Here is a 15068-nt window from a genome sequence, read left to right as displayed (position 1 = left end):
ACTAAATACATTCCTTTGGGAGCAACTGAAACATTGATATCTTTTCGAACCTCCACAAGACTATTTTGACAAAGTTTGTGACAATAAACTTGGCACAGGAGAAGGGTGTGGCTATTTTTCTCCGGTAGACACAATTGCTCTGTAATCCACAAATGAGAGTGACCTAGTCAGTGAATAATAAAAAAAAGAAGAAAATGTATCAACTGCGGGGAAAAGTGTTGATTTGCTGAAGTTTGTTTCTGCACCAGAGTCTGTGTTCACATGTCAGTTCCCATGAACTGTTGTCACTGAGTTTCTATCATAAATGCACAAATATCATTTATAGAGGGATACTACATAATGATCTTTGGTATTGCAGTGTTTCTTTTTTCGGCTTGTAAATCACCTTCTGAATTTAGGAAGGAAAGGCTGGAAAAACCTTGACATACCATGACCGCACAGTTTTCTTGGCAAAGCGCTTAGAAACGTCAGTACTTAAGTGCTGTATAAGTATTATTCATTGTTATTATGATTATTATCATTAATTTGACCTAATTCAATGTAGTGGTCAAATCACCTGGCTTGGCTGCGTGCGATTTCACTTCTAAATGGAAACGTAATGACGGACTTACAACCAGATATCTGCACAGCATAAATTCTGTCTGATGCTGATTTCCATAGCAACAGCGATAAAGATTGTATAGGCCCTGACTAGTATACTTGTAGGTTGGTGATACTCTGGTTGATAAAGGCATCATTCTGTATACAGACCAGCTTACGTGGTACCAGCATCGAGTGCAGATAATTGCATACGTACCAAGAGGTAAATCCTGTTATACGCTTTCAGCTTTATATGCTTTCAGCTGACAACCATATTGAGATAATGGGCATAAACACAGGAATTATGCTTTACACTCTATTCACACCAAATTTTAGACATACCCATGTTTGTGCACCCTGTTTGCAGACAGACAAACCAATACTTTATATGATATAGTCAGCAGTGAAATTGCCCTAACCATATGGGAGCGGGGGAGGGCTGCCATATGGCACAAAGCGGATGGCCCCCTTTTGCATACATAACAACCTACAGAGGATCATATTACAGAAAAAACAGACAAACTTCCATTCAAAATGGAACACATGTAACCATACCAACTTTCAGATGATATTAAAATTATGCCATGAAACCATGAATGTGTACGCCATAACATTTTTGTCATTTAAGCAATTTTGTCATTTATCCCTCATATGCAAAATGAAACCAGGCATTGAGTGTTTTCTTTCAAATTTGAGCAAGCTCGGACCTTTTGAAGTACCCCAAAAAGGGCTCTCTGTGATTTTCTTTGCCATTCCCTGTTTGCTTGAGAAACCAATCTGTAAAAAAAATACAAAAATACCAAAAAAAAAAATACATCAGTTGGAAAATGGGCTCCCTGCATACTCCAATGACACTATGCCTAATCCATTCCTTTGCATCTATAGGAAAGATGGCAAAGGGTTTGGTTTTCTTTCCCTTGCCTATTCGTTGGTTTGTTTGTTTGTTTTTTGTTTGTTTTTCAAGAGATGAGTTGAGAGAAGTATCAATGTTATAACATGAGCTACTGCTAAAAATTCATCACACTGCTTTCCGAGCATCATATTTCTCACCACCACTGGACTTGTCATAGTTTTTGATCAATTTGAAAATAGAGTTAAGTTCTTCTCTTTTTTTTTGCAAATTGAGCTTGATAACAAATTCTACTCAGAAAAAAAAAAAAGTTTGTCATCTACACTCAGCATCATGATGCAAATAAGACATTGCATGAGTCCTGTGAGTTGTTATTTCAAGACATTGAGACGAGGAATTTCTCTTCAACATTCCAAGTAATACCATGGCAATGGAAGATATCAATTTTCAAATTTGACGCAACAGCCATGGATTGTCTCACATGTACGTGATTCCATACATCAGGACAAACTTTTGAACGCTGCTATTTTTCAAAACCTAGTGAAGTCTAGAATTTAAGCACTGGGGCACAGAAAAAAACCCCAAACAAGAACGAATGACTACATTACCAGCTGTAAAACTACATTGTAAATTTTAAGGTGTTTCTAATACTTTCACACATGTGTAGGTCTATTCAAGATAAGTGTATCAATGTGAGTTTCATGTGCAGATGAAGAATATTTTACAAAGTCACTGGCCTCCGATGAGGGACGGCAAAAAAATCAGTCTTGTTTGTGACCATTGGGCCGATGGAGATGAAAATACTTATAAAATTTTCACGTGCATGAAACTTTTGCGAATTTTGCGAGGAGCAAAGATTCACCGCTAAAAGGTAGAATGCACGCACAAGTGTCTGTCTACACAATGCGTTGAATGCCAGTGGCGATTCGCAACAGTTTTGTGCCATGAAAAACGCTGTCGGCTCTAATGCTCAAAAGTTTAATACTGCAAATGTTTCTGGTTTTACAGTAATTGGAAGGTGAAAGTGATCAAGTTTTGTTTTCGTTTTCTGGGAAGGGGGGGGGGGGGGTTGGAGGGGTGCGAAGGGGAGGGTAACTGAAGTTACAGGTGCTTCTGCTGTAAGCATTTCAGTGGCAGTGCTCGTTGACGTCGACGACGATGGCCCGCTTCCAGCCGAATATGAAGTAGCCTGCGCCGGCGCCTAGGGCGACCGCGATGCAAAGATAGACGTTGTAGGTCATGAAGATGAGCATGAGGAAGTAGCTGAGCGTCACCTGGACGATGTGGAGCACGGTCTGTAGCAGGTGGCCCCAGCTGAGCAGTTTGGCCCTGGCAAAGGGGGACAATAAGACAGAGAAATCAACACATGGGACTGTGAGACAGATGGCAACATACTGCATAAGCTGTTATTCTCACGAGGGTTTAATTTTTGTGAATTTCGCACATCACAGTTGGACTGAAAATTCAACAACACGCAAAAATGTATCCATGCGCTAGGGAAATAGTGCATTCACGTTAGCATCGGCGTTGATTCGTGAAACAACATCTCATGCAAAATGTCTATGACCTCCTCATTTGCAAAAATATCTGTACACGAAAACAATGCCGTATACAGTACATAATGGAAATACAGATGGCTGTAGAGAGGGCACATGGATCTCACTCAAACCCATTCACAGTATAAGCAACAAAGAACTCCAATACACCCATGAATATTTTCCAGAATTGGGACAATCCACAATCCACATTTTACAGGGATGCCAACCTTGTAAACAGGATTACAGCATTCAGAATTCTGAGAGCCGATAAGGCAAATTCTTGGTAAGAAAGCAGTATTTTCCATTCTACCTGCAGTATCTTTTGAACATGAATTCCATGAATTGTTGCATTGGGTAAACACATATGTAATTGATTGCAGTGACTAATTAACTGAGAAAAGAGAATTGTCATATCGGAAATGTGTACATGAGCTAATCATGAACAGGCTTGTACCTGACATGAGGGACACCTAAAGTACAGTAACAAGACCCTCTGTTGACTTACTCTCCCGCACTGTGCGTCTCCGTCAAGAACGTCTCGCTGCCCTTGGAGATCTGCTGGGAGTGGTAGCGGACGTTGACGACCGAGCGGCGCAGGAGCAGTTCCCTGCCGACCTTTAACCCCTCGTAGAACATGGCCATGAAGAAGACTCCGATGCACGACCCGACCAGTCCTGAAGACAAGGAAAAACACGCTTCAAGGCATCATCTCATTTCATCTCACTCTGTCTGTGCATACAGGATTATCCCATTGCATTCAGACCCTGGAGTGTGTCCTTGTTGACTGGAATACGAATATGGCGCCACCTATGGGCAAAGTATTTCCATGGTTTTACACTACTTGGTGCATGCTGTAGTCTCTGCTCCTTTGCAATCATACAAATTCATATCATCAGGGTGCTAGAAGCACAATTAACTGCTTGCCAGTGCCAATGCAAATATCACTGTTGGGCAAGTGAAATGAATGGGCACTAGCCAATCAGATCAGATTGTGTGTGTGTGTGTGTGTGTGTTGGGGGGGGGGGGGCTGCCTATAAATGCTAATTTAGGCAACTTAGAGAAATACATTTTGAGAACTGTAAATTTTAGGTGAGTAATCATGAGTAATTGCTTGGCTGGGTAAGATGAATTTCACATGTTTTTTTATTTTGTGGATGGTCTCCACAATTGAGCTATGTGTAACACTTCAAACAGCTTACTGCTGCCATGGCAGCCATTAATGGCTTTGGTAGCACATACTATGGTAAAAGACAACTGGTCTGCAATAAAACAGTAATTTCACAGTATACACGCTATTAAGACCAGCAAACATGACGAAAATAACATATCAATTACACTCTGTATACCAGCACAATATACATGTACCTACCATAAAATCAAAGATATCAAATTAAACATTCTCTCTCGATGTGTGGTAACTACACTAATTTTCCTTTGTTTTCTTTTCTTTGTGTCCTTTATGTCCTAGAAAATGATGTTGAAATGATGTTGAAATAATATTACTCACAACAATCAACAAATCTGTGCACTTTGATTTGGGTGTCAGGTTTATGATGAGTGAAATGCATGGATACACACAAAAATTTACCCAGCGAAAATGTCCACAATTAAGCTATCAATGCTCTTCATGTTCTGTACAGAATTGACTTTGTGGATTCACGAGTAGCAGAAATATCTAGACCAAAATGAGCTTACCTCCAACTGAGCTGGTCGTCCATTGCTTGAAGAGGATAGTGACCTCTACAGACAGGTGGAAGTACATCATCATCTGTAACAAAGATATATCACAAGTGTATGTTTGTTTGCATTTCTATACAATTTCAATTCATTAAAATGTCTTCCTCGCAGCGTGACAAATTATTATAATGTACGACACAAACTATCACTGTAATGGCCACCACTAATGAAAGAGAAGAACATCTAACACAGGAGATAGCAGCATGGAAATCACTCACTTTTGATATTTCATTGATGACAGAAATCAAGACAAACCCGGCATTCCCTTGAAACTATGGGAGGGCATTTAATAATCTACAGAAACCTTAATCTTACACAAACCACATACAAAGATATGTAATTGTATTTTTCTCTGAAAAAGGCACAATAACACAGGACTGATCCTTCCCTTTAAAATAAGTAGAGAGCTAACTGCAGTAAATATACCACTTCACCACTTCACACTGGATGCTAAATTCACAAATTCCTTCCCTCCCCCCCCCCCCCCACCCCCCCCCCCCCCCCATCTATACACAGAATGACTAGCTCAACACTACAAGAGTATAACCCTGGCTTCTATGGGGTCTGGTTAAATGAGATCCCCCATGATAAATGCCTTTCAAATTTCCAAACAATGTGGAAAAAGGCAAGACTAAACTCGGTTCTGACACAGCCAGATAACAGAGTTTGGGCTGTATGATAAGAGGGACTTTCAAAAGGGTTAGTCTGCTATGTCAAAAGGGTTAGTCTGCTATGCACCAATGGAGATATCTCCCGTTCCTTCACCACACGGGGGACAAGTTTCTTGAGAGATTTTTGATCGTGTGGCAGCTGGAGTTTAATCCAGCTCATCATTGTTCTGACAAGGGAGCAGTCACAGTTTGCACATACTGACTGCCTCTGATGGCGACATTCACAGGGCTTGCCCATACAGTGTATATCACAAGCATTAATGTCTGGGATGATCCAAAAAGGCTAATACTGCATTAGGGAGAAGCTTGTATGCTACACGCATCTCAGTCGGTGATGGTAATGCCCCCTCCCCGATCAACAGATCTAAATGCTCTCCTGATTCCCAAAGCATGACCAGGGGAGTATTTACATCTATTCCTTTGTCTAGACATGAAGAAAAAGTTCTAGTTTTTCACTGAGTCTCTAGCAGAGTTAGGGAGATTTTGCAGCTCTGCATTCAGTATCATGACTGCACATACTAAATTTTAGGGGTGGTATAATCATCCGTTCCATGACATTTGCTCCTGCTACACGTACAATTGCTCCCATAAAATATCTGCACACTATTTAGTCAAACACTAAACCAATGCACAAATATAACCCTATTAACACTAATCCTAATCCTCAACTCAAACTAAACCTAAGACCAATCACACACCTAACCCTATTACCTAAGTCCTTGGAGAAAATAACATCTGAGCATTTGTCGCAGGAGCAAATGTTATATCACCATATTAAACTATCTTCCATTTTGATTTGTAAAATAATACATTTCCGAAACACAGAAACATCTGCTGGGTCAGCTCACAATTACATGTATCTCACATCAACCACTGTACTATAATGGTTACACATCTCATCCCCTGTTCAGACGCAAGCCAGTTTATACCAAAACTCAATAAAAAAACAACGTATAAAGAATCATCGTATAGCCGTCAGACCGTTCAGACGCTAATTTCGACCATTCTGGAAAACATCGTATAGATGTGCAGTTTCTCACTGCGCATGCTGTTATGGTCATGAGTGACAGGTTAATAGGGTCACCTTTCGTGTGCGCTCCCATTATGCTCCGCCCAGTTATACCGTTCTATGGTCGCCATACTTTCAGACGCACAATGGACATGATGGAATGCTGATTCGTGATCGAGTTCTAGTTCGAAACGATGCTCTGACCGTCGTTTCACTACACATCGTTTCGTTATACGTCGTTTTGTTAGTCAGCGTTCAGACGTATAAATTCATCGTATAGCTATACCGTTTTGGTTTAGCTACACCGTTCTAATATATATATATTTCTTTTTTTGCGTCTGAACACCCGGGAGGACACACAATAGCTGTTGTGGACGAATGAGACAGCTTTCTCTCACCATGCTGTGATCCATGCCAGGGTTGTGGTCAGGGGGATGGGTCATTCCAGTCATGGGGTGGTGGTGGTCGTGGGTCATCCCGGTAGGCATGTTGGTGTGGTCGTGGCCACCGGTGTGCATCCCGTGACTCATGTCCCCGTGGGTCATCATCATGTCTGTAGTCTGTAGAAAGAAAGAAAGTGGGTAAAATCGAAAAGTAATATTAGTTCTGAGACAAATAGAGGCGGATTCCATTATAAAAAGGTCCTCAGGCCTGGCTGTTTTGTTTCGTTATATCAAATTTTGATATAGCTGAACAATCAAAGTATCTTAACATCTAAAAAATAACTGGAGGACCTGAAATTATACTACAATTTTGCCTCCGCTTGGGAGGCAATGATGGACAGAGCTTTCCAAGCTTTTATGGGGGACCAGGACAGGTACACTATCATACATAACCAGGTGTGAAACACCCTCGATTCCACGGAGGTTGTTTCGATAGAGAGACTCTTTCATATGATTTTTTTATTTAAAAGCGATGGAAATGACGCTATAAAATAAAAATATCAAGACTCCCTGTATACCACTCACTGTGGATTCATAACTATTCTACTTCACCTTGTACCTTGCAGTTGATTTCCTCAAAGACCTCCGCCAGGGAGGGTTACTCAGGGCTAGCAACAAGTAGCTCAACAAATAGTTCAGATGCTACAATGTATTTGTGTCCATCCTTATTTAATACTGACTAACATCTGTCCAGTCCTCATCAGTAGATGTGATATACACAGAATTAATGAGTCAATATTACAAGTGTCATTCACACGGACAAAACAAGATGCTGGTCGCGATCCAAATAAAGAGAGTTTTTGCACCCCTTCAGATGGACAGAAATATCCTGCTTATTGCTGATCGCGATAATTTGTCGACCAAACTGTGCATGCCCAAAATCTACAGAAGTGGAGACCCTTGTCCTTGTGATCATGCCCTGTTATAAAGTTTGTTTTGAATGACAGGGTAAAAAAATCTCGAGATGATTTTGCTGCAGCATTCACACACTTTTGCCATTTCTCAAATTATCGCGACAGTTTTGAAACAGTGTTTCTTGGGATTTGGATCACGATGCATGCTGACCATGCTATTCAGTGAAATTTTTATCTCTGCGCAGGCAGAAATCTCCAGATTTGGATCGCGATGCAAATCTTGAGGTTTGGATCCTGCTTAAATCTGTGTCAGTGTGAATCCCGCTATTAAGAGCCTTCAAAACTAGACAGTGCAGCGGAGGTCGGGACTTGACTTCTAATAGGCAAGATGGAAGCCTGGCCACTGATGCGGAAGAGGTAGTGACTTCCTTCCTACCATTCTGCTCAGCTGCCAGCCTTGAGTGTCTGCCTGCATGGCAGCCTGGCAGCTTGTGGGACATGACAGAGGGGTGTTTCAGACTGCACAAATGTGAGTCAACCTTTTGCAATCATGATATTGATTGCCTGAAATCATTTTTGTTTACATTTACAAGCCACTCGGACAGTCCATATAATAGCTGTGCCATAATCTTCATGAGATCAACCAATCACATGAACACATCCAATTATTGTATTTACACACAAGAGTGTGTATATACATGAGTGCATGTTATGATGGGGTGTATTAAGAAATTAGGATTAGTGTTTTTCCCAAATCAAGGAGCTGCTGCAGAAAAAGATGCAATAAAACACAAGTCTGAAATTCATGCATACATATTCAAGGCATAAGCCCATCAGAACTGAGCATTCAGAGACTTATATTTGATTTTCTGACTTTATATGTTTGAGGTCGATCTTTATGCAACAGTGCCATGGTTTCACAGTTCAAGCTGATAACACTGCAAATGGGCATCCAAAACTGAGCAAAACACATGAGGAAAACATGTCAGGATAGTAATAAGCACATCTAGTCAAGACACCAGCTGAACTTTGTGTTTGTGGGAGAAGCATGATTCTTCCTTTCAGACTTTCAAAAGTAATTAAACAAGTGTGAATAAAATGTGCTTTTTCAGCTTGCTCATAAATAAGTTCTACAACAAGTCTGAAAACCCCCCAGCTGGAGCTGCTAGCTGCTACCTTGCACTACTGCCTTGTTGATCTCCAAAGGTTGCAGAGTTCAATATACACCACATGTCCAGTGAGTCAATCCTGCCTATTCTCTACAGTGACAGGGTAAACTTGGGGGGAAAAGGATTGCAGTCATTACCGAGGCTCATTATCGACGCATAAGTGCCAAAGACTCACAGTACAGCATACAGGTGACACAGCTGTGGAGGGCAAATGACAGTAAACGGGCTATTGTGGTTCAGTGTCCTCGTAGACAAAACCAACAGACTCTCGATCGTGAGGTTCGCTGGTTCAAGTCCCCTGGCTGCAGCAAGCAGTTGTGTGCCCCTCCTTGGCAAGGTGTACTTCGGACGGGACTTGAAGGAGGCTGCCTGTGTGAAGGTTTGCTTGCTTACAGGCCTTCACTGCACTGTACTTCCATATTCACAGGCTCCGTGGTGTAAAGTCATGAATACAAATCAAATAATACGGACATCTTTAAAATGATACATAATTAGCCCATATTTCAATTTTTGGTTTGCTGAGAAAGAGGAGTTGTTCTTTTAAAAGAGCTGTCAGTTTGAATGTGCTATTAAAGTGAACAAGAGACCCGCGGGTCACGCGCTCACCTGAGTATCGCAATTTCACCTTCCATGCATTCTTGCACACTCTTACCTGAGAACATTGGAAACTTTAGGTCTGCATATGGATCCCTCCCCCCCTCAACTCGGGGGGGGGGGGGGGGGGAGGGGGCAGGCAGTCCTGGATCTGAATCTGCAATTAACAAACTTGGAACTCAAGTCATCAATGTACAAACTCATGGTATTAACTTTGCTTTATCATTTCTGGTTCTAGAGCAGAAGATTTTAAATATTCCTTAATGTGGGGGGGGGGGGGGGGGGTGGGCCCCCTAGGGGACCCCCAAGAGGGACATGGTGCCCATTTGAAGGAATTGAGATTCTATCCCCCTAGGGATGCTACCTGCTAAGTTTGGTCAAAATTCATCTTGAGGTTTTCAAGAAGAAGATGAACATGTACAATTCAGGCTCCATTACAACTGTAGAACTTCTCCCCAGCCCTCTCCTGGGTCCTAAGGGGGGGGGGGGGGGGGGGGGGGGGGCACCCCTGATTCCGCCAACCCCATGAACAAACTTGAAACTACAGTCATCAATGTACTAACTCATAGTATCATCTAAGCCCTATCACTTCTGGTTCTAGAGAAGATTTTTAAAGGTTCCTTAATTTTAGGGGGTTTGGCCCCCTAGGGACCCCCCAGGTGGGCAATGGTGCCCATTTGAACAAATTGAGATCCTATCCCCCTAGGGATGCTACCTACCAAGTTTGGTGAAAATCAGACATGGCGATCTCAAAGTGAAGATGAAAATGTACAATTTAGGCCCCATTAGGACCCCTCCCCACCCCCCCTCCCCTGGGTCCCAAGGGGGGCACCCCTGATTCCCCCATGAACAAACTTGAAACTACAGTCATCAATGTACTTACTCATAGTATCAATTAAGCCCTATCACTTCTGGTTCTAGAGAAGAAGATTTTTAAAGATTCCTTAATTTTAGGGTGTTTGGGCCCCCCTGGGGCCCCCCAGGTGGGCCATGGTGCCCATTTGAACAAATTGAGATCCTATCCCCCTAGGGATGCTACCTGCCAAGTTTGGTGAAAATCGGTCATGGGGTTCTCAAGAAGAAGATGAAAATGTAAAAAGTTTACGCGCGACGGACGACGCACGACGCACGACGCACGACGGACGACGCACGACGCACGACGGACGCCGGACGAAGAGCGATCGCAATAGCTCACTTGAGCCTTCGGCTCAGGTGAGCTAAAAATGGCTGGCCTCCTTTAAAAGAGCTGTAAAATGTTGGTGAAAGTGCGATGGCCTGATTTGGGTTCATACTTGTCCATCATAGATGCAGCAAATGGTCGCAAGTTGTATTCAAACACACACTAACTACCTTTTGATCTCCTATACTTGATTCTGTAGTTTACTGAGATGGCAGTGAGCATAATATCGAAATATGATTTTTTTTTTTCAAATGCCACAAAATGTAATGGTAGGAGCAGAATCAATTCTCCATTCAAAGTTTTGTCAATGGGACAAACTCTCAATTAGGCCGCATTCACTCTAGTCGAGAAATGAAATTGCAATGCTGAATTACAATTGTGATTACGATCACAATTTGAATTATCATCTGCACACACAAACAAGGAAGCTGCCTTGCGGATCCTGTGATTTGAATTTCATTGCAAATTCATGAATGAAACCAAGATCGACACAAGAGTAGAACATCTATCCTTACTGACCTTCAAATATTACCTTCATATCCATTTCAAAGGATTGACAGAATGCAGCAATATCAATAGAACACATCAGTGAAAGTTTGAGGAAAATCAGATAATCCGTTCAGAAGCTATGAATTTTTAAAGTTTCTGCGCAGTCACTGCTGGATGAGAAAACTACTACAGTACAATGTATATGAAGTCACGCACATAGAATGATATTAGGAAAATAAAAAGAGAATTCCACAAAATTTGATTTTTTGAAGTAAACACTCCCTCAACTTATTTCTGATGTCTGTTAGGGGTAATTTTAATATTCCCCCTGCCTTTTGAAAGAGGTAAGTCACATGATGACTTATCATGCAAGAAAAGTGAAAGTATGTTGAATTTTCTTTATATTCTCTTTAAACTGTTCAACGCATGTGACATCAAAAGCTGCAGTAAAGTAGTCTTCTCATCCAGCAGTGACTGCACAGAAACTTTAGAAATTCATAACTTTTGAATGGATTGTCCAATTTCCCCAAATTCTAACTGACGTGTTCTAATGATATTGCTGCATTCTCTCAATCCATAGTATATGAAGGTGCATGAGTCCTAAGAATACTTGGGCAGGTGTCTATGGGAAATGCATGCGTTAGCAAAATCAGTCTGTCCTCCATGGATTAAGGGGAAGCAGTTGTACACGGCACTTGTACGTGGGGATAGACATTATAACACTAGCTCTCAGCCCATCCCCTCCCCCTCAACCCCACCAGTATAAAAGTAGAAACGTATGAGTGGAGTTGCATGACTCAATCCTGTCCTCTCAAAAGTTTGTAGACTGGAAGCTAATGAAGCAACAATAACAGAGTAAAGAGTCCACATAATGTTTCAATGCAAAAGGCCACAATACAAAGAGAAAGGTCAGTAAAACAATAATACTAGTGTCTCCTGCTCAGTAGTTTTTTGTTTCCAACTTGTAATATTTTTGCATGTTGTAGTCAGTTATTCAGCCTCAGGATAAAAAAGTTTTTAACCTTCTCATTATCTCAATCACAACTTGAAAACCCCATTGACATTGTGTACACACAGATATCCAGAAGTGTAAGACATGCATGTTTTTATTATATCATGGGACACAAGTTTGTCTTCATATGCGAAGAAAACATCCATAAATGCATTTTGTATTGATAACCAAAAACTGCTAACATCATAAAACTCAAAATGAAACTGAGAAATGAAACCAAAATTGGAGCTTTACAGAAAGGCTAGCTGACAAGTAAGAAAGTGTACTGTAAGAGTGGATATTTTTGTGTAAGCAATTTTTTTGTGCTCAGTTGGGTGAGGTGAATTTTGCATGCTTTGAATTCAGGACATCAATTACTAGAACATATGGCTCGCAAAAATATTCCCACACTTTCATTTTCAGGCTTGCTTCTGGTTGCACAAAAGGCACAAAAATTACCCCACTTTTACCATAAGTTGCAGGCAATAATCTTATCGTATATCCAACAAAACGTTCAATTTCCAAGCATTGGAAACAGTACCATGGCATTACCCCGGCATTTTTCGTCAGCTGATCAACAAGTCTGGAAGTCAGACTAGTCCCTACCACCAGTCCCCGCATTTTAAATAATGTCATGTGTATTTTATGTATACATGTACAGTTGTACCTTGAAAATGTCATTCACACACACACATACACATACACACACACACACACACACACACACACACATGCAACTACTCTCAGATGTAGCTGCCCCGCCACATTTTCCTAAGGAAAACATGGACTCGATAGATACATGACAAGCAACCGATGGCTGATGAGCTAACCAGGGTTAAACCATGAATCATAGAGACTTTTGGGGCTGAATAAACCACATGTAGATCAACCCATATGTATGCAAAACTGGGGGAGTTTGCTCAGCTGCTTCATCACACAGTGGATTCCACTATCATTTCCATCTGTTTGGAGGATAGATTAGCTTTCAAGTCTGCAACATATAATAATAATATGCCCTGGATCTTACAGCTAAAATCCTTCTAAACATGCAACCTTTATAGCGGTGCTTCTCAACTGGTGGGCAGCGATGTCGGCCAAAACATAACTAAACGGGTTTTGTAATGGATGTAACTGGGCCTAAGAGAAAAAAACAATACAGGATTTAAAGTGGGCCTGGGGTTAAAAAAGGAAAAAAAGGTTGAGAAGTGTGGCTTTATTGAACATATAATGAATGGACAACAGTGGTGGATCCAGGGGGAGCACACTGGGCGCACGCCCCCCTTATTTTTTTTTTTTTAAACAAAAGAAAAAAAAAGAAAACAAGGAAAAGTAGAAATTACGCGGTGCGTAATATATGTCCCTGCCGGAAGTAGCATTTTGTAGCAAAATGTGCAATATAGGTAAAAAATCAAGGTCAAAGGTCAAAGAAGTCAAAGGTCAAAATTCTGTGTAAAAGTTTTGAAGCCCTCACCTAGTGCCATCACATAAAGCAAACGGAATCGAAATCGGGTTAGAAATGGCGAAGGAGTAGCATTTTATAGCCAATGTACAATACAGGTCAAAAATCAAGGTCAAAGGTCAAAGAAGGCAAAGGTCAAAATTCTGTGTAGAAGTTTTGAAGCCCTCACCTAGTGCCATCACTTAAAGCAAACGGAATCGAAATCGGGTTAGAAATGGCAAAGGAGTAGCATTTTGTAGCCAATGTACAATACAGGTCAAAAATCAAGGTCAAAGGTCAAAGAAGGCAAAGGTCAAAATTCTGTGTAGAAGTTTTGAAGCCCTCACCAAGTGCCATCACATAAAGCAAACGGAATCGAAATCGGGTTAGAAATGGCGAAGGAGTAGCATTTTGTAGCAAAATGTACAATATAGGTCAAAAATCAAGGTCAAAGGTCAAAGAAGGCAAAGGTCAAAATTCTGTGTAGAAGTTTTGAAGCCCTCACCTAGTCCCATCACATAAAGCTAACGGAATCGAAATCGGGTTAGAAATGGCGAAGGAGTAGCATTTTGTAGCAAAATGTACAATATAGGTCAAAAATCAAGGTCAAAGGTCAAAGAAGTCAAAGGTCAAAATTCTGTGTAGAAGTTTTGAAGCCCTCACCTAGTGCCATCACATAAAGCAAACGGAATCGAAATCGGGTTAGAAATGGCGAAGGAGTAGCATTTTGTAGCAAAATGTACAATATAGGTCAAAAATCAAGGTCAAAGGTCAAAGAAGTCAAAGGTCAAAATTCTGTGTAGAAGTTTTGAAGCCCTCACCTAGTGCCATCATATAAAGCAAACGGAATCGAAATCGGGTTAGAAATGGCGAAGGAGTAGCATTTTGTAGCAAAATGTACAATATAGGTCAAAGGTCAAGGTCAAAGGTCACGACTGAAATTCTGTGTAGAAGTTTCAAAGCTCCCATGTAGTGCTATCATATAAAGCAAACAGAATCAAAATTGGCTCATAAATGACAGAGAAGTAGCAAATTGAAGATTTTGATCACACACGGACACACGGACACACGGACGGACGGACGGACGGACGGACGGACGGACGGACGGACACACACACGTACGGAGCCCGTTTCATAGTCCCCTGCTCGAACTCGTTCGGCGGGGACAAAAAAAAGGGGGTGAGGGGTGCACCCCCTCTTTACGGAATTCCTGGATCTGCCCCTGGACACTATGATATAAAAATCTCCTTACTTGCAATAGTTGCAAACATGGGCATATTAAATGAATATGTCAGCCCATAAACAATGTACATGAGAACTTGACACATTGCTGGGTGGTTTTTCCATCGATATCAAAACTTTGAAATAGGAAATGTTTCGACCTGGGGGATGATTCATGCATATTCTTCATAACTTCTACATTTTGTGAATGAGCAAACCACATAGACCATGTACGTATGTATGATAAAACTTCCAACATAGGTATTGGCATGTAAACTTGTTACAATATCATTCCAGTTCTCAAT

At 41.2% G+C, this 15068-nt stretch overlaps 1 protein-coding gene across 1 annotated transcript in view; it reads right to left on the bottom strand.

Moving 5' to 3' along the window:
* Positions 1–2556: 2556 nt before the first annotated feature.
* Positions 2557–15068, bottom strand: part of LOC139741157 (high affinity copper uptake protein 1-like) — a 29655-nt gene continuing 17143 nt past the window's right edge. The window contains exons 2-5 of the mRNA XM_071651748.1: positions 6783–6944; positions 4663–4735; positions 3473–3641; positions 2557–2758 (exon numbers count right to left, since the gene is read on the bottom strand). Coding sequence (XP_071507849.1) covers positions 2557–2758; positions 3473–3641; positions 4663–4735; positions 6783–6944 — 606 coding nt within the window. The remainder of the gene's footprint in view (positions 2759–3472; positions 3642–4662; positions 4736–6782; positions 6945–15068) is intronic.

The sequence above is a fragment of the Diadema antillarum genome, unplaced genomic scaffold, assembly GCF_040938485.1.
Source record: "Diadema antillarum isolate AM-2024a unplaced genomic scaffold, OU_Dant_1.0 seq00000906_RagTag, whole genome shotgun sequence".
NCBI classification, from domain to species: Eukaryota; Metazoa; Echinodermata; class Echinoidea; order Diadematoida; family Diadematidae; genus Diadema; species Diadema antillarum.
Note: the sequence above shows the minus strand (reverse complement) of the source record. Positions and strands in the feature narration are given on the sequence as shown.